The following is a 20,096-nucleotide window of genomic DNA, read 5'->3' as shown; positions in this document are numbered from 1 at the left end:
AACCAAACAGGTAATGATCAAGCGATCTCTCTCCTGCCATCCATCTCCACCCTCTGACAAACAGAGGCTAGGGACACCATTCCTGACCCATACTGGCTAATGGCCATTTATGGACTTAACCGCCATGAATGTATCTAATTCTCTTTTAAACCCTGTTATAGTCCTAGCCTTCACAACCTCCTCAGGCAAGGAGTTCCACAGATTGAACTACTGCTCCTCCAACCGGCTAAGAGAGTCGCCCTTGAAGAGCTGAGGAGGCGCAGAGAGAAGAGTGCGGTTGAGTACCATGTCAGTAGCCCACTACGTAGAGCCAACCCTCACTGCGGCTGAGAGGGGGAAAGTGGCTGGCGGTCACTTTTCTGCTTCTACAAGCTTGGAACAGGTGGAAGCTTGAGCAGTTCTAGCCTAGCCTAGAGGCTCTGCCAAAGTAGCGTGCATTCTTCCCTCACGGCCCTCACACTCCGTTCCTAAGCTGACCCCTGCTCAGGACTGGTAGGGAGAGGCAGCACAGAGCTGGCTATGCCAACTCGGTGCCCGTGGCAGAGGGAACCCATAGTAATTGCCGTGTTAAGAGAGTGTTGTACAGCTGCAGGGGAGAATGCCATGTCCAACGATTCTCACAGCTGCAGCCAGGGTTGTGCTGCCAATGTTTAACAAGGAAGTGATAGCAGAATTTTAACAAAGGGCTTTGAAGAACCCCCAGAGCGCAGTTCAGCCCATGCCATGAGGGGCCCTAAAGAGGCTGGGCTGGGTTTGGAACCACTTGTTTCCTGCAATGCCAAATGGACAAAGAATGCAGGACAAGCTGCAGTTCATGGACTAACTGCTGAAAATTGCTGGGTGACTGCACTTGTGCCCATCAGCATGTGACTAATCGGCAGATGGGCAAGAAAAGATAAGATCAGTTTGCAGGAGGGAATTCCCCTTCATTACTTCGCCACATTTCATTGCTGTTTGCTGTAGAAAAAAACATCTGAACAACCCCGAGGAACAGTCAAGGGAAGATCCGATGGTGGCAACAGGCCACTGGAAAACCAGAGCTCCACCTGCGGCCCACAGATCAGGGACGAGAGCTAGAGGGCTGGGTCGAACACAGACTCCCAGTTCTCTGCAACAGGGAATTGCTGGCCTCTTCACAAGGAAAGAGGGATGTGTTCTCTGTTCCCACACTTCCAACTGAGTGTTGGCCAGCATCCCTGAGAGAAGCAGAGTACCTCCTGCTTTCTATATGGCCTGGAGCGGCTGTGGCCTTGCCTCGGAACCTGGCCCAAGCAGAGGATCTGCTAACGCAGTGTGCGTTTTTCCCCAAACTGCCCTGACACACACCCACCCAGCCCCAACCTGAGCCCTGCTGCTCTACTCTGGGATGACAAATGTAGTTACAGACCCCAAAAGATGTAGCTCAGCTGGATCAAACCCCATTCTCCGACCTGTGGGGGGTAGGCAAAGGTTTGTCCTGAGCCAGGAACTCTGAGCAGGGCTCCTTTTGGAACCATGGGCTAGTCCCTTTCCTAGGCCTCTGCCACCATGTCCCCACTCACTGACCCTGCTGAGCCCTGATAACAGTGGGGGAGGCATGGCTCTGGCTCAGTGTGCCAGCAAATGCCTTACGTTACCCTGAGTCAGGGCTCCTCATGAGGTGCTCACCCCTCACTATGAGCCAGTGCTCCTCAGGCCTGGCCGTCCATCTCCACGGTGACAGATTAGACCTGTGCAGGGGCCAGCAGGCGTGATCCTTCACTCACCTGCACCAGGGCTACCCCAGCGTAGCGAGAGGGCGTGGAGAGCAGTCCCCAGGGCAAGGTTTGCAGTGCCAGTGACATAGGGCTGCACCTGGCGCAGACTAAGGGAGTAAGAATGTTCACATGCGATTATCTGGCTAATCATATACTCAATGCAAACAGTATCGACTATATGATCGATAAGCGCCGTTGAATCCAGCCGGGAATGAGCAATCCTGGCTCTTGCCGGCTCTGGAACCGCCCGCGCTGTGGTTCTTCACTTTTAAATGTAGTAAGAGCCATTGGGCTCTTACTACATTTAAAATGCAGAGGCGCAGCGATCAGTGCTAGCCAGGACTTGTGCCAGACCAGCTTGTTTGCAGTGGCCAGGGTTGGCCACAGGCAGAGACTGCTCAGGCAGGAACCCACTGTCCACAGTTAGCCCTGGCTGCTGCAAACTGGGGCTGGTGCCGGAGCAGCCTTTGTTCACAGCAGCTAGGATTGGCCATGGAGAACAGAGACTGAAGCAGTCCCTCTTGTGCCGTTTCTCTGCTGTGCTTCCGCCTCACCTGCCCCCCACTGAGACGGTGCTGGAGGGATGGGCTTAAAGGAACCTGCACCGGCTCTTGTTGCCTCTCTCTGATAGAGGCAGCAAGGTGTGGGGGAAAATCAACTAGCTGAGTCACTACTTGACTATTCAGTAAGCATTTGCTTATCAGATCGTCGAGTAGTTGCTTACATCCCTATAAGGGAGTTGGAAGTAGGGATGTCAAAGTGTAGTTGACTATATGATTAACCAGTAAGCCTTATCAGAACAGTCCTGATGGGGGGGGAGGTGTTCCTGCCAACTTCCACTGTGTGGGACAGCTTATTTGTGTGAGCATTTGCTGGTGCAGCCCACTGAGTCAACATTCCAGCCTGTATTCGGACACAGTGCACATAGAGAGCCTCACTTTGCTTCTGCCTCTGCCTGCTGGCTATGTTACTGCCTGAGGGTGAGCACAAGGCATTCAGGGGGGGAGGGGGGAGTTGCAAACAGATGTGGCTTTCCCAGCAGTCAGGTGATGCCATTCTAAGGTTTGGACTTTCTGAGCTGCACTGCCCCTCCCCAAGGTGAAGGGAAGGTTTCACTGCTGGCACCAGAATGGCCCAGCCAGCTCTTTGGCTGAAGCACTTTGTACCCTCTGGGGCTGTGCACACCAGGCTCTGTTAATTAGCACTGACAGTGTGGTAGTGCCCTGAGTCATCAAGTGGGCACTGCATGGGCTCAGGCCAAAGCACTGATCCTTGCCTCCGAGCTGACAATCTAAAGGTCAGATTCTGAGAGCCCCTGGGTGAAAGGGAGCAAGGACAGCACAAGCTGTGGGCACCTTAATGCCCAGAACGAGGGCATGAATAGATGCATGAGGTGCCCTAGGTAATATTTAACCCTGCCATGGCTCCAGGAAACAGCACTGCTAGCTTGCCCCCTTTGTTTGCATTCCACACAAGATAGCATTTATTCCATGGCAAGTGCCCTAAATGTATAGCACTGCCCCTGGCATTTTGAGGTATTCTGTAGCAGTGCACTAAAACGCTGCCGCAGAATTCAGTGGCTCCCAAACTGGAATTAAATGACAACGAATAGCGTAAGCAGTGTAGGATTCCTTGCACTGTTGATTATGATTTTAAATGCAGCTTATTGTAATCTGCACTCTTATGTTTTCCAAGTATTATTTTGTGTTAAGATAACTGGTGGAGGAGGAATCTGAGCCATTACTGCAGACTGCACATTCCTTGCCACACAGGAAATTCAAGAGGACCGGGGGAAAGACTCATATCAGCCCAATATTATCCAGGGTTAAACGAGATGACCTGGTTTACTACAGGTCAGCTGACCTCAGTCCCATGCAGGTGGAGCCCAGCTGGACCAGGGTTATAAAGAGAGTAAGTTTGCAGCAGACAGTAGGTAGCTCCAGGGGGAGAGTCTGCAGTCAGTCTCTGAAGCGAAGTGGGAGTGGGTGGGGAGGAGGCAAATAAACTCTGGAATTTTGGCCCTGACAGCAGGGGCACCCGAAAGGAGTTGCAGAGAAAGAGTCTGAGAAGGCTGGGGAGGAAAAAGCCCAACCAAAGAGCAGCAAAAAAGGGGACTGTGCAGAACTTGTTGCTGATTGTAAATCTCTTGGGTTGGAACCCAGTGTAGTGAGAGGACCTGGGCTCTCCTGCCAGCCACAGGGAAGTGACACAAAGCTCTTGGAGGTGCCTTGTGGACAGTTGGTCAGGTGAGACTGATACCCTGAAGGGCTGAATAGCAAAGTACCACCACCACAACAGCAGAGCAGCCATCAGCAAGGACACCATAAAGGTCAAATGTTACTACACCCTACCTGGCCAGGAAGGGGAGCTCTTGGGATACGTGACCTGATGCAATAGGATGTGATCATGCCAGAGTTCAAGGCCAGAATGGACCACTAGGTCACCAAGTCTGACCTCTGGACCCCACAGGCCACTGATTCTGCCTAATACCCCTTAAACATGGTATCATAATAAAGGGGTCCAAATTACAATCGCATGGGCAACTGAAAATCTGGAATTTCCTAGCTTTGCTGTTCTTGACTTTGCCACTTCAATAATGTTCTTTTCAGGAACTTTCTAATTGAATTTCTTAATTATTCTAAAACACCTGAACAATTAAAATAACTGCAAAGACAGAAAGTTCACCACATTGCAGCTCCCTTGTGGTGCCCATGGGGCGGAGCCCTTAGAGAGCCATGGGACAGGCTGCTGGTGCTACTTGAGCTCAGGTTGTAACTGGCAGCAGCAGAAGGTTGAGGCTACACATTAGCCTCAGGGGCGAGATGAAGTACACTTTTGCCAATTGACTGCAGGTGTTTGCAGAAACTCAGGGATGCTGGGGAGTGCTCCAGTGGGCACACACATCTGACCTGACCCGACTCCACCAGGCCTGCCTCTGAAAACTAGTACACTCTGATTTCAGAAATCAGCTGTCTGTTTCTCTACTTCTTTGGTTTCCAGACTCAGTGAAACGAACAGGCAGGACCACACATTAGGGAGCAATGTTACTGACTGCAACAGGTCAGGACCAAGCCCTAAAGGTACCACAAAGAACCTTCTTGGATTTGAGAGACACACAGGAAACGGTGGCAGAAATGCTGGCTCGCCAAAGCATAGCTAGATGTCAGGAGTAAGTGGACATCCTGAGGGGACAGAAAACACAGGAGCTGTCAAACCTGTCCATGCCACGGCTCCACTTGCCTCTGACCATGCCCTATGTCAGGGGCAGCCAACCCATTACAAACGAAGAGCCAAAATAGCGGTGGATACAGCGCAAAGAGCCAAGGAAAAGTTGTCGAGAAAAAACAACAAAAAAGAAGGCCTGGCCGCTGCCCTTTTAAGAGAAGAGCAGGCATTGCCCTTTTAAGGCAGCCATTTTGAAATCTGCACACCACAACTCCAACTCTGTCTCTTTCAGACAGAAACATGCTGCCCCTTTCAGAGCCGCAAGTGCCGCAATTTTTTTCTTTAAAGAGCCGCATGCAGCTCGCAAGCTGCATAAATCCAGTGGCACTCTCCATATAAAGACCAACAAACCCTAATACCCCAATACATGTGTTAGACTTTAAAGTGCCACCAGACTCCTTGCTTTTGCTGAAACAGATTCACACAACTACCTCTCTAAAACCTGCAGGTCTTTATGTAGGAATGTGATCTTTAGACAAGTCAAAACTAAAGCAAGAGGTGCCAAAGCTGCCTATTACTTGTAGAGGAGTCCATAACAGAGTTTTACTACAAAATAATCCCATTTAACTCAAAGCCAGCATCAACATTTTTCAGTTACATGAAGCAACTTCTTCCTAAAAAAAATAGAGGGTTGATTGGATATAAGTAACAGGATATTGCCAAAGACAGTCAGGCTGAGTAATCCATTTACATAAAACTTGATAATGTGTCCAATGTGTAATCATGAAATACATCACTATCAAGAAGAGAAAATATTGAGAGGCTACAGGAAGTGATAATTGCTGAAGTGTTTTACAATCACCAGAGCATTTTCATGTATCAGAAGGGTAGCCATGTTAGTCTAAACCTGCATAAACAACAAGAAGTCCTGTGGCACCTTATAAACTAACTGATTTATTGGAGCATAAGCTTTCGTGGGCAAAGACCCACTTTGTCAGATACGTGTCATCTGATGAAGTGGGTTTTTGCCCACGAAAGCTTATGCTCCAGTAAATCTGTTGGTCTATAAGGTGCCACGGGGCATTTCATGTCGCCCATTTCTACCTAAAAATAGAAAGTATAAAATAACTTAATTTTCTGAGCAGTTATTTGAATGAAGAAAAAAAAAATCACAAGATCTTGCAAATTAAGTCTGCTTTCCTTTCGTGGAGCAGGTACTTGAATGAGAATAACTATAAATTTATGTATGTATTTAATATTTTTATCCCGCCTCTCTATTTAAAATATTTGAGGCAGCTTACAAATTTTTTAAAAACGCAATATGTAAATAAAATAAATGACCCCAAAGGGGCTGACATAAAACCTGCTAAAACACCTGAAAATGAGGGACACACATATAGTTGCCACTATAAATCACAGTGAACAGACATTTGGCCAGAGAGAGCACAAGAATAACTCTATGTCCAACCTACCTGGCATTTCGCCTGTTTGATGTTTTTTTGTTTTTGCGGGGTTTTTGGCTAAAGCTATTCAATGAATTCATATCAAATTACCTAATAATTTTCAACTTCATTAAAACACCATTTTCAGCAAGTATTTATAAAAAAATTGGCAGGTTTGCTAGCACTGACTTTCACTAGAGGAAAGAGAATTGCATTGGTTTGGCAATTAAAGGTAGTTCCTTAAATCACCCTTTGGACCAGAACAGTCAATTTTATTTTATTTTTTTTTTGGTCAAGGTATAATCAAGGTTCAGACTACAGAAAAAATAATAATAATAAAAAAGCCTAACAGCAACCATCATCAGTAAATTAAAAGATTTCAGGGTTCATTCAAAAGCATATAGTGGTCCAGATTTGGCCCATCGTCCACCTATTGACTACTTGAGTCTGAGAGGCCTGAATAAGTTATTTTGGTGAGTAGAGAGAGAACACTGCTACAGCAGAATGCTCATTACAGCTACTGAAATATCTCAAACAATTGTTCTCATCTCTGAGGGTACGTCTACACTGCAACATTATTTCAAAATAACTAGCGTTATTCCTAAATAACTTAGTCCACATCTACACAGCAGGCAGTTATTTCGAAATAGTGTCAAAATACTGTCAAGTTGGAGACTTCTTACTCCGACTCCTGTAGCCCTCATTGTACGAGGAATATGGGAAGTTGGAGAAATAATGCTATATTTCGAAATAATTGCTGTGTAGATGTTCTCTAAGTGATCTTTTTTCTAAAACTGAAATCTTCATGTAAGATACATTTTCCCAAGGTTTGCTTTTTCAACAAATCCTCAATATTAAAAAGAGGAGGCTACTCACCTCCTGTAACTGACGTTCTTCGAGATGAGTGTCTCTGGGGGTGCTCCGCATCAGGTGTAGAGCATCCCAGTGCTCTGGACGGAGTTTTGCTAGCAGTGCCTCAACGGAGGCTGCGCATGCACAGCGCGCAAACTCCCTAACTAGCTATGCACATGTGTGCCCCCCCCCCCATCTCCCTTCAGTTCCTTCTCTATCTGGAACCTGGCGGAGGAGCGTGATTAACATGATTGCTTTTATATTTTATTTAGGTTTTCGAAGTAGAGGGGAGGAAGGAAGGGTAGTGGAGCACCCCCAGAGATGCTCATCTTGAAGAACATCAGTTACAGGAGATGAGTAACCTACTCTTCTCCTTCGAGAGATTTCCCTGGGGGTGCGCCACATCAGGTGACCAGAAGCAGTCTATCTTATGGAGGTAAGGACTTCAGATCCGGTAAGTATGCCGTCTGCAGGACAGCCTTAGCTAACTTAGTGTGGCATAAAAGACCCGAGGCAAGTGAGTAGTGTTTTGAGAAAGTGTGATCTGTGGACAACATTGCTGATGCACAGATGTCCTCCAATGGAACTTTCCTGAGGTATGTGATCAAGGTTGCAACTGCCCTGGTAGTGTGTGCTCGGATTGGAGCAGGTGGAGGTAAGTTATTAAGTGAGTAGCAGGTATACACTCTGATATCCAATGGAATAATCTTTGAGATGATATTTTCTCCCCCATGTTATGGTTAGCGAAGGAAACAAACAGGTGAGGAGAAGACCTGAATAACTTTGTTCTGTCAGTGTCGAAAGAGCTCTTTTGACGTTGAGCATGTGCATCTGTGCTTCAAAGGCATTGGAATGGGGCTTTGGGAAAAACACAGGTAGATGTATTGTTTGATTGATGTGAAAGGCCGTGCGGACCTTGGGTAAACATTTTGGGTATGGCCGCATGGACACGCTATCTTTGAGAAAAATAGTAAATGGTGGACCTGACATGAGAGTGGCCAGTTCGCTTACTCTGCGTGCCAATGTGATAACGCTTAAAACAGCGTTCCTAGTGGCTAAGTGGAGTAAGGAGCATGTGGCCATAGGTTCAAAGGGTGGTTTTGTTAAGGTTGCCAGAACCAGGTGGAGGTCCTATGGTTCTTGTGAGGGTGACACGTCAGGTTAAAGAGCTTGCATGCCCTTCAGAAACCGTTTAGTCGTGGAGTGTGCAAACAAAGTGGTGTCATCCAGTGGTACGTGGAATGTTGTTATAGTTACTAAGTGCACTCTGACTGAGGCTAATGAGAGATTAGACAGCTCCAGGTGCAGTAAGTATTTCAATATTGTCGGGAGTGGGGCTGTTTGCGGAGATATATTGCGCTCGCTGGCCCAGTGTGTAAATTGTGTCCATTTGCTGATATATGTTTTTCTTGTCACAGAAGCTCTGCTATGCAGAAGAACTTCCTGGACATGTTGGGAGCACTGGAGCTCTATGCCAGTGAACCACGGAAGTGCCACACTTAGATGGAGCATCACGAGTTGAGGGTGAGGCGTGCTGATTTGCGAGTGATAGAAGAGGTAAGGAACTTGTGGTAATGTGATTGGATAGCATTGTGTCATCCAGAGTAACAGAGGGAAGCAAGGCTATCATGGCCAGCACGGGGCTGTGACGATGATCTTCACTTTGTCCCTCCTTATTTTTATGATGACCCTGTTCAGGAGGGGAAGTGGAGGGAATGCGTATAGTAGGGGTGCATTCCATGAGAAAGTCAGAGCGTCTCTTAGGGAGTGTGTGCTCATGCCCGCTCTGGAGCAATACATCTTGCATTTTCTGTTGTATCTGGTGGCAAATAGATCTATGCAAGGTTGGCCCCATTGGCTGAATATTTCTCACAAGATTGTATGGTCCATCTCCTATTCATGCTCCCGGGGAAGGGCCCTACTTAGCGCATCTGCTGTTGTGTTGAGAGCCCCAGGTATATGGCATGCAGATAACTGGATATCCTGTGCTATTGCCCAGTTCCAAATTTCCAAAGTTCCATATGGCTTCTATGCACAGGGACTGTGACTGTGCTTCGCCTTGTCGGTTTACATAAAACATGCATGTCGTGTTGTCCGTGAAGACACGGACATGTATTCCTGTCGCCAGAGGGAGCAGCTTTTGACCCACTAGGCGAACAGCCCTGAGTTCTAAGATATTTATATGCAGGGCACGTTCCATGGGGGACCACAGTCCTTGAACTGTTCTCCCTTCTATGTGAGCACCCCAGCCAGTGAGGGAGGCATCTGTGGTGATGACCACTGAGGGCTCTATGGATTGGAAGGGTGTGCCTATAGTTAGATTGGACACCTCTGTCCACCATTTCAGTGATGCTTTCACTGATGGAGGCATAGTCAGCCTCGTTGTCAGTGAATGAATGTTTGATCTGTACTGCATTAGGAGCCAGCCTTGGAGACACCTCAAAAATAGCCTCACATTGAGAACCACAGGGTTGCAGGAAGCCATGTGGCCTAACAGTTGGAGGCAGTTGAGAGCGGTGACTGTAGGCATGTCCTGGAGCAGTGGTCTCCAACCTTTTTACACCCAAGATCACTTTTAAAGTCTCAGAACAGGCGAAGATCTACTGCCCCGCCCCTTCCTTGAAGCCCTGCCTACATTACATGAGGAAATCTAATGTAAATGTACTGCGCAGGTGCGCAGTTCAGAGAGGGTTCAAGAGCTACTTTTAGAGCCCCTGAGATCTACTGGTAGATCACGATCTACTGGTTGGTGACCACGGTCCTGGAGGGACAATGCCAGGTGCCCGATGTGAGTAGCTCTGTTGGGAGGGAGGAAGGGAGGCTCTGGCTGTGACAGATTTGAGGTGTGCCCCAATAAATTGGATGGTCTGCGAGGGAGAAAGCATTGATTTGGTATGGTTCACTAGGAGCCCTAAAGAGTGGAAGCAGTCTAGCACCATGTGAGAATGCCGGTGGCACTTCTGTTTGGACTTTGCTTTTACTAGGCAGTCGTCCAGGTAGGGATAAATAGTGATCCCTTGTCTCTTTAGGTAGGTAGACTGCCGCTAGGATCGTGGAAAAAGCTTTTAGAGTTGTAGAGAGTCCGAAGGGCAGGACTGTGTACTGAAAATGGTGTGCACCTAAAGTAAAACAGAGAAAACGTCTATGAGAAGGTCCGATAGAAACATGAAAATAGGCATCTTGCAAGTGGAGAAAGGAAAACCAATCACCCAGCTCCAGAGCTGGGATGATTGTATTTAGAGTAACCATCTTAAACCTTTGTTTCTTTATGAAGCTATTTAGGTATCTGAGGTCCAGGATAGGTCTCCACCCACCAGACTTCTTTTGGATTAGAAAATAGTGGGAATAGAACCCTTTTCCATGGAATTGAGTTGGGACAGGATCTATGGCTCCTATTTATAGCAGGTGATCTATCTCTTGTCGTAAGATGATCTCGTGAGATGGGTCCCTAAAGAGGGACGGGGTTGGAGGATGGGAGGGGGGAAGGGAAAGAAAAGGGATGGTGTATACTTGGGAGATAGTTTGAAGTCTCCATTTATCTAAGGTAATAAATTTCCACTGGTAGAGGAAGGGGAGTAAATGAAACTGGAAGAGATTGTAAGGGTTTTGATTTGCTGGAGATGGCGATCTGGTTTTTGATCTCTTGACTATATTCTCAAATTTGCTGATTGGATTGCCCCTAGCAGTTAGAGGAACTGGTTTGAGGCCGTCACCTCTGCTGCCTGTTCCGACCCTGCTGTTGGCAAGGTGGTTGTTCCTGTCTGTGGTACTCGAAGGGGAGCTGCTGGTATCTTGGCCTGTGGTACGGCTGATACCTATATTGTCTGGATCTCGTTGTAGGGGCCTGAATACCCAGGGATCAAAGGATGGCCCTGGAGTTTTTCCATGGACTGAAGAAGCTCATTGGTCTTTGAGGTGAAGAGACTGTTACCCTTAAAGGGCATATCTTCTACAGCTGTCTGAAGTTGCCTCAGGAAGGCTGAGGAGTTATACCAAGCGACCCTGCGCATAGTAACTGCTATAGCCAATGCTTTAGTGGCTGTGTCTGCTGCATCAAGCGCCACGTGGAGCGCTGTCCGCGAAATTGCCTTGTCCTTGGAGACAATGGCCTTAAAGTGCCCTTTTTACTGTCTGGCAAATCAATAAATGAGTTCATTTTTATATAACTGTTGTAGTCATATTTACTGAGAAGGGCTGAATAGTTTGCCACCCTCAGTTGGAACGTAGCAGACGCATACACTCTCTTGCCAAAGGCATCTAGCCTTTTGTTCTCCTTATCGGATGGATTAAGCGATTTTATTGATTGTTTCTCTATTGTGCAGCATCCACCACCAGAGTCAGGTGGGATAGGTGAAGAGAAACTCAGTGTCTTTGGGTTGCACAAAGTATTTTCGATCCACCTTTCTACTAGTAGGGGGAAATCGAGGCAGGTGTCTGCCATAAAGTTTTTGCAGGTTGGAGAATGGCTGGATTGATAGGAAGAGCAATTTTTGAAAATGAGCTGGACTGTAGGATGTTAGTGAGGTCGTAAGGAGCGTCTTGTACCTCCTCCACTGAAATGTTCAGGTCTTGGGCTACACGTTTAAATAAACCTTGGAAAGAGGTTATGTCCTCTGAAGCATTGCCAGTTGGAGGTAGCATCGGTTCTCCCATGACTGCTAATGATTATCTGTGATCCAGAGTCCCTGTGGCTGATCCAGGGTAGTACTGGCTGTCATTATCACTCCTCATGTCTCTGTGAGGAAATTCGGTGAAGCACGAGAGCAGATTCTCTATGTGTTTCATGTTACACAATCTCTTTTTGCGCTGATGTGGATGATGGTTCCACATTTGCCATTGTGCGGGGTATGCCACTGGGGGGGGGGGCATCCAAAGATATGGAGCCCACAGGGCCATCTACGCTCTGAGGAGGTCTGACGGCATGTAACCGTGTGTCCCCAGTGCCCCTTGAGGTTGGAGGCGGGCTTCGGTGAGAACACTTCACATCCTCCTCCTCTTCTTGTGAGAGGGGAAACTGTGGATCTGAGTCGTCAGAGAGAAGTGACTGAATATATCTATCTTCACTCAATATAGGAGAGTGAAGGGTTGAATCGATGCACAAGTCTTTACTCTCCCTGTAAGTGACGAGGGGAATTTGCGACATGGAGGGCTGCGCTAACTGAGAGGAGCCCGTATTTACCTCAGACGTGAAAGGGAGAGCTATAGCCCCTAACTGTTGAGAAAAGGGGGCAGCGTTCAGAGAATTCTCTATCCCTTCACTGGGTGCTATTGTGAGTGGCTGAGGTACCGCTGTAGCTGTCATTGGGGTCAGCATTACCAGGTTTACTGAGGCTGGCACAGAGTGGTACTTTGCCTCGATCGGTGCAGCATTTGAAGCACTTTCAGGCTTACTACGCTGTTCGCTTGAGGTACCTGGGCTGTCGAATGTGCTGAGGTGGCTCTTGTCTGAGTAGCGGGACTTTTTTCCCCTCAGACTGTCTCTTAACGGGTTGCTGAGATAAAGAACTTGCCCTTCCTTTAGAGGGCTTAGAGATTTCATTATTAGATGATGAGACCTGCCCAGATCCTGGGTCAGAGGCATGTTTTTTTGTTGCTGTCAATATGGAGCGATTTCACTTTAAGCTCCTTATCTCTATGAGACCTAGGTCTCATTTTAGCACAGTGGGGGCAATCTCTGCGTGAATGAGAGCTCCCCAAGTATTTGAGGTAGGACTCATGCCCATCAGAGGTGGACATCACGCTGCTGCAGAGAGCGCAGCGTTTGAAGCCGGGAGAACTCATACCAGCTTGAGCTCTGAAGCAGTGGTCAAACCCTGCGCCACTTTTCTTTCTTTTTTTTTTTAATTAAAGCAACAGTAACAACTAGCCAACATTGAAGAAAACAGACTAAACACTAAACTAGAAATTAACTGAGAACTAACTGAGCCAAGGAGAGAGCGCACTGCTGCGTTCTGTCCGCAGCCGGGGACGGTAGAAAGGAACTGAAGGGAGGCGGGGGCCACGCATACGCATAGCTAGTTAGGGAGTTCGTGCGCATTATGTACTGTGCATGCACAGCCCCCGCTAAGGCACTGCTAGCAAAACTCCGTCCAGAGGCGCTGGAACGCTCTACACCTGATGTGGAGCACCCCCAGGGATGTCTCTCGAAGGAGAATGCGCAGTTTTTTATTCTGGTTTTCTTTTCCCCCTTTCCCTTCTTGTTTCTCCCTTTGCAATGACAAAATGGAAAGAAGAAAGGAGAGGACATGAGAAGAAAGGTGGGGGGAGGAGAGGACTGACACTGAAAAAATTCTAAATTTTTTTGAAAAATCATTTTTTTAAATTTGTAGACAAAAAATATTTCAAAATGTTCTATCATTCTTGTAAGAGATTGGATCACAGAAATTCCCTTGGGGTTATCCTGCAGTGTAATCATCAAGCCACTGATCTCCACCTCCCTGCCTGCTGGGACTCCCCACCATGCTGTCCTGCTGGGCCAGAAGCTCTGGTCTCCCCAGCCAAGGCACTGAAATGAGGTTACTACACTCCTGCATAGCAACAGAGATGTTGAACTGACTCAGCTCCAGAAGGGCTCAACAGCCAGGAACACAGACCCCAAAGAGGACCAAACCCCCAAATAAATCCATCTTATCCTGTGTAAAAGTTTTATCCAGAGAAAGCTCATAAGGTCAGTCCTCCTTATCAATGAAAGAGATATGCACAGTGGTTGCTTCCTGTTCTCTCCCCCCCCCCCCATAACAATTATTTACACTGGGTTTGATAGTAAACAGAAGTGTTTTAATCAAGTATAAAAAGTAGAATTTAAGTGATTGCAAGTGAAAACTGACAAATCAAAGTAAGTTACTAACTTAAACATAAGGGCTGTGTCTAGACTGGCCAGTTTTTCCGGAAAATCAGATGCTTTTCCGGAAAAACTTGCCAGCTGTCTACACTGGCTGCTTGAATTTCCGCAAAAGCACTGACTTCCTACTGTAAGAAATCAGTGCTTCTTGCGGAAATACTATTCTGCTCCTGTTTAGACAAAAGTCCCTTTTGCTCAAAGCTTTTGCGCAAAAGGGCCAGTGTAGACAGCTCAGATTTGTTTTCTGCAAAAAAGCCCCGATCGCGAAAATGGCGATCAGGGCTTTTTTGCAGAAAAGCGCGTCTAGATTGGCACGGGTGCTTTTGCGGAAAAGCGTCTGTGCCAATCTAGACGCTCTGTTCCGAAAATGCTTTTAACGGAAAACTTTTCCGTTAAAAACATTTCCGGAAAATCATGCCAATCTAGACACAGCCAAGATGTTAGGGAGTTACACTCCACTAAGAAACTTATTACATGGAAATTCTTACCCTAAAGAGCAGCTCTTATCTCAGGTAAAAATTTTCAAGTCAGTGTTGATTTTTACTCTGGCTTGCATCTACAGCTTTTTTCAGAGTTCTTTTTTGTCATGTATCTTCATGTGTATCCTCTTTCAATGGGCAAGGCAGTTTCAAAAGTCAGCTAAAGACACAAACTTGATTGCTTTCCATTCCTTAAACAAATTCTCCCCAGCTGACCACCCCCCCAGCAAAAACTCTTTGGCACTCTCCATCCATGGAAAAGTACCCTGTGCACAATGGATTCCAGTACCAGGTGGCAGCCTGGCCCTAGAGCGTCTCTCCCCTGGCCCTGGCCCGGCCGTGTGCAACTTCCACTCAGCTCCCCCTCGCCGGCTGCTGCTGCCATGCGCGGTGTACTCAAACAGATGGGCAGGGAGATGCCAGGCGTGACATGACGTCAAGGCCCGGGACTTTAAAACTGCTCGGCACTGCATTGCACCGCGCAGCTGAGTTGCAAGGTTCGGAGTTCGGGAGCGGAGTGCAGACTCTGGCCCCGCAAAGGAAGGCAGAAGGAAGGGGTGTGGGAGGGGGAGGGAGAAAACTAGGGGAAGGGCTGGGAGAGGAAGGGGCTTGTGCAGAGGGGGAGGAGAGAGGGGGAAACAAAGGGGAAGGGGTGGAAGAGGAAGGGGCTTGTGCGGAGGAGAGAGGGGGAAGGGGTGGGAGAGGAAGGGGCTTGTGCGGAGGGAAAGGGGGGGAAGGGCTGGGAGAGGAAAAGGCTTGTATGGAGGGGGAGGGAAGAGAGGGAAGAAAGGAGAAGGCACCAAGAGACAGGGTAGAGAAGAGACAAATGCCAGGGGGCCAAGTGCAGACAATAAGGAAAAAGGCCGGAGGGGAGGTGTCAGTGGGAGGGAGACAGGGTGATGCTGAGAGGGTAAGGGCATTGGAAGCTGGAGGGGGAGGTCCTGGGATAAGGCTTGAAAGAAGTGGGCATGAGGAAGGCCGAGATGGAGCAAATCTTGTGTGAGGGCACAGGGGCGTGAAGGGCACAGAGGCAGAAGGTGGTGAGCATTAGGGAAAAAGGGGGCAGGTGCAGTGAGGGAAGGGGGAGGCACCAGGAGGGTGCAGGGGTAAGGGAAGGTGCAGGTGCCAGGGAATTCTGGGGGTGAAGCAGAAGGGCAGACACCTGCAGGAGAGGGACCAGCACCAGAGGAGAGAGGCAGGGCAGGTTTGTAGAGGGACGTGTTAGAAGAGGGGATGAGGAGGGGTAGCTCACATGATAAGAGTAGGGCTACTGGAGGAGTGGGCACAAGGGGGAGAGAAGGGCTGGTGGAGGAGGGCAGGTTGCAGGAGGGCTGAGAGCAGTGAGAAGGGCAGGAGTCAGGACAGCAGAGGAGGGTGAGGAGTTGGGGGGGGGGTAGCAGGCACCAGGGGAGCTGATGGAACAAGGGGAGGAGACATGGCAGCAGAGAGAAAAGGTAAAGGTTTAAAAATATTTAATAACAACTTGGGTGCCACAGTGGCACATTCAAACAAGCCACATGAACTCAGTACTGGTGCACAACACAAAATTCATTCTGCTCATGGGACAAAACTCTTAGGCTACGTCTACACTGGCGGTTTCTCGCGCAAGAACATCTTGTGCAAGGGTTCTTCTGAAAGAAGTCTTGTGCAAGAACACGTCCACACTGCCATGTGCGAGCTGTGCTTTTGCACAAGAGTATCCATGGCAGTGTGGACGCTCTCTAGCTCAAGAAAGCTCCAATGGCCATTTTAACCATAGGGGTTTCTTGCGCAAGAAATCCCTGCCGAGCATCCACATTGCCCTCTTGTGCAAGAGAGCTTACACCTGTTAGAAAAGAGCATAGCTCTTGTACAAAACTCTCTTACCACGCCGTACTGTAAATTTCCTTGTGCAAGAACAGGCGGGCAGGGTGGATACTCTGTGGGTTCTTGTGCAAGAACGTCTATACTTGCGCAAGAAGCCGCGAGTGTAGACATAGCCTTAGAGGGAACACTTCCCCCAGCCTCTCTGTCCCCGAGTTAATGGCACTCACATTGGGTTAATGCAACTGCAGGATAGTTGCATGAGGGGGGTTTGGTGGGCGCCAAATTAATCCCTGTTGGTAGGAGAATGGTGGGAAAAGCCCTTCAAGAGGGGTAACGTGACACCTTTTACTTCTGGTCATGTGTCCATCTTGCCCTGAGTGTTACCTCCAGAGGCATGGCTAACGGGGGGGGGGGAGAGAAGAGGGGGGATGTCAAGGGGGCACCACCAAAAATTATACAAGCCCGCCACCCATGCCAGGCAGCATGGCCACATGTCTGGGGACAAACCACAGTTTGGGCTTAAAGGACAAACAAAACCATGTACTGGTCATTGGTTTGAGTACTGAGCCATTATGACCCTTTAAAGCCTACTTAGGATCACCATGATACTCACAGCACATGCTGAGGGCCGCAACTTAGTGTGGTTGCATATACATACAAATATATATTCAAATAGCTTCTTTCACACTGACGGCCATGAATACAAAGTTTAAGGAAAGACTACGCAACATGCAGGCCCCATTTAAATTGGTTCTGTGATATTAATAAAATGTAATATTTGCCCGATTTCCACCCACATACAGCACTTTTAATGAACAATGACAGTCCAGGAATGTAAATACTAAAATGCATCTCAACAGAAGACCATTATATTGGCTACTTTTTTATTCTGGCTCCCACCCACAGGCTGCGTGTTGAACCCCGTGTAAACCCAAACTGCACCACAGACCACGTGTTGAATAGCCCCGCTTTAAAGCATCCCTAATGACCCTCATAAGCACATTTAGAATTAAAATCAGATTCACACATCATATTTCTAACTTCACATACCAGAATGATATACATAGAAAAACAGGATACAGGAGGCCCCCCAAGATGTGACCGCCTGAGTTCCGACCCCCCACACTTATTACCATTTTTGTAAGCGTGGAAGGGGCTGGAAATCCCCGACTTTCGTCCTCGGCCTGCATTTATGATGGCGCATGGCGCCTACAGTAAATGCGGGTTCGAGTTACGACACCTCCGACTCGCAATGCTTCCTCTGGAACCAATCACATTGCAAGTCGGGGGCCTCCTGTATACAGATTCAGCAAACTGTTATTTTAAAATTGACATGTCACATGATGCATTTTGCATATTCTTGTTCATAAGCAAAGCATGACAGTTATTGCAAACACAACCACTTTCCTGCCAGAAGAGTGCCCTGGTTGCAGATGAAGTGATGAAGAAGGATTTGGCTTGTTCCTGAGGGAGCCGAGTTTGCTCTTCTCAGCTGAAAGGAGCCTCTGAGGGTGCAAAAACTCAGATGAGGACTTAGGAGATAACCCCACAGAAAATGAAATATCCTTAAGCAGCCGTTCAGGGACAAACATCTACAAATTACTTATGAACGCCTATGTGAGGCTCTCCTTCTCATCTCTGTTTGTACAGCACCCAACACAATGGGGCTCTGGTCCATGATGAGTGCTGCTAGGTGCTACAATAATACAAATAATAAACAACTCAGAGCACAACCATCCCCTCTGGCTTTGCATTCTATTACTCCAGCTCAGCAGTTCTCATACTGGGTGCCAGGACCCCAGGGTGGGTCACAACCTCATTTTAATACGTTTACCCAAAGCCAAAGCCCAAACCACCACCACCCGCGGCCTCAGCCCAGAGCAGTGAGACTCAGGTTACAGGCCTCCTGCCTGTTCAGCTTTGCTCCCCAACACCCAACACCTCTGGCAATGCCATTACCTCTGGCAACAAGGCTCAGGCTTTGCCCCCCTCCTACCATCAGGGTGGCACTGCTCAGGTGGGCTCAGGCTTCAGTCCTCCCTTCTGGAGTCATGCAGTAATTTTTGTTGGCAGAAGGGGGTCATGGGGCAAAGAAGTTTGAGGTGCTGCCACAGGGACAGAGCTGGGAGAGTCCTCTCCTTGCTCTAGCTCTGGGGCAATCTGCCCCCCAGAGCCTGCAACTCTAACCAGAGCCCTCCCACACCCCCTCCTGAGACCCCTCCCACATTTCAATTCTCCCCTCCCCCCAGAATTTTGTTATGTGCACCACTAGGGAGGTGATGTACACATGGCACCTCCACAACATTCATTCTGCACTAAGGAGGAACACTGCACCCAGGGTCACCAGTGTGACCGCCAATTTGTTTTCCTCCCTTTCATGCCACTGGTCCGATAAAATAAGTCCCCACTCACATCACCTCTAAACCTGGCCCATGAAAGAATCCAGCCAGTCTACAAAAGGACTTGGGGCTGCTTGAGGAGCCTTCTCAGAGATGGAGGTGGGTTCACACCGAGGCACAGAGCAGGCCTCGAGGCGACAGAAGGTCCGCGGCCCCGGACAGCGCAGCAGCCTCACGGAGAAGCCACGCCTGGGTCCGCCAGTTCAGCCGCAACCTCCTTCTCCGGGAGGGGTGTGCGGGGCCCCAGGAGCCCATAGCCCTGCCCGCTGCAGGGGGAGGAGCCAGCTCCGCCCCGCCGGCTCTAGCAGCCCCAGCAGCCGGAGGCGGCGCGCAGCGCAGAGCCGGGGATGCGCCGCGATGAAGGAGGCGCAGGGCGGCGGGGCCCTGCCCGGCACCTCGCTGCAACGGGCCTGTCGGCTGGTTGTGATCTTCTGCGCCCTGCACCTCTCGGCCACGCTGCTTTACTATCTGACGGGCAACGCCCTGCGTCCGCCGCGGAACCCCGAGCCCCCGCCGCGCAGCCCGGGCCCCGCCAACCACTCTCAGCTCGGGCCGCCGCCGCCGCCCAGCCCCGGCCCCACCAACCACTCGCAGCCCTGGCCTCCGCCGGACTGCCCAGACCAGTCCCCGCTGCTGGGTAAGTGCCCGGCCCAGCGCCGCCCCTGCGAACCGTCGGCCCGCGCCTCAGCAGACTTCTGCCTCCCCACAAACCCCCTGCAGCGTCCCGGCCGCACCCTGCCGTCAACCGGGCGTCCGTGGCCGGGGCAGGAAGCCAGAGGCTACGCGCTTTGGCTCTGGCAGTGCCGGGAATGCTGCTTTGTAACTGTCCACCCCCTCTGCCGGTAGCTTCCGCTGCGTCTTCCCGGCTCCTTTTCCAACCAAGCCCGGCTGCCCTGGATAAGTTCAGCAACTGGACTCCCCTTGTCTGTCCCTCCCTCCTGTTTCCATGCCCCACTTGTGAGGGATGGCGCAGTGTGTGGAGATTTGCGCAGGCTTGTCAGTTACAGACTAAACTTAAAAAACAACAAATGGTCTGGTAGCACTTTATAGACTAACAAAGTGATCATGAGCTTTCATGGGCACAGCTCACTTCTTCAGATTGACAGGTTAGAGAACCGCATATCCTGTCATGTTCTCCTGGTAAAACCCATTCAGCTAGCTTATTCTACAGCAGTGCCACAAGATAAAAACCCAGTCAGCCTTCTCAGGCCCTAAATCAATGATCTATGTATTTAAAATCAGCAAACATCCAAACAAAGGACGAAATGAGATTAGGTCACATATCTTACTAGAGGTTGAAACTCTCTAGTAGGACACTCTCTGGTCCGGTCACATCTAGATTTTAGTTAGTTGGATGTCCACTTTTCATGGGTTTG

General features: G+C 49.0%; 2 protein-coding genes and 1 long non-coding RNA gene across 5 annotated transcripts in view; 1 reads left to right on the top strand and 2 right to left on the bottom strand.

Moving 5' to 3' along the window:
- The window catches only part of SPINK4 (serine peptidase inhibitor Kazal type 4), a 112,891-nt gene that overhangs the window by 20,233 nt on the left and 72,562 nt on the right, over window positions 1–20,096 (bottom strand). The gene's annotated exons all lie outside the window — the stretch shown is intronic.
- On the bottom strand, window positions 17,059–18,877 carry LOC149524104 (uncharacterized). 2 transcript variants are annotated; one of them, XR_016349975.1, is made up of 2 exons: window positions 18,739–18,877; window positions 17,059–17,826 (listed from the first exon to the last, which is right to left on the bottom strand). It is a non-coding gene; the product is annotated as an uncharacterized LOC149524104 (long non-coding RNA). The 2 variants fall into 2 exon arrangements; XR_016349974.1 differs by having other exon boundaries at window positions 18,734–18,871.
- B4GALT1 (beta-1,4-galactosyltransferase 1) overlaps window positions 18,729–20,096 on the top strand; it is a 49,228-nt gene continuing 47,860 nt past the window's right edge. The window contains exon 1 of the mRNA XM_075931212.2: window positions 18,729–19,357. Within this exon, the coding sequence (XP_075787327.2) occupies window positions 18,814–19,357 (544 nt within the window). The 5' untranslated portion in view covers window positions 18,729–18,813. The remainder of the gene's footprint in view (window positions 19,358–20,096) is intronic.

The sequence above is a fragment of the Pelodiscus sinensis genome, chromosome 6 (genome assembly GCF_052426305.1).
Source record: "Pelodiscus sinensis isolate ZL-2025 chromosome 6, ASM5242630v1, whole genome shotgun sequence".
In the NCBI taxonomy this organism is placed as follows: Eukaryota; Metazoa; Chordata; order Testudines; family Trionychidae; genus Pelodiscus; species Pelodiscus sinensis.
This window is presented reverse-complemented; position numbering and strand designations above follow the sequence as displayed.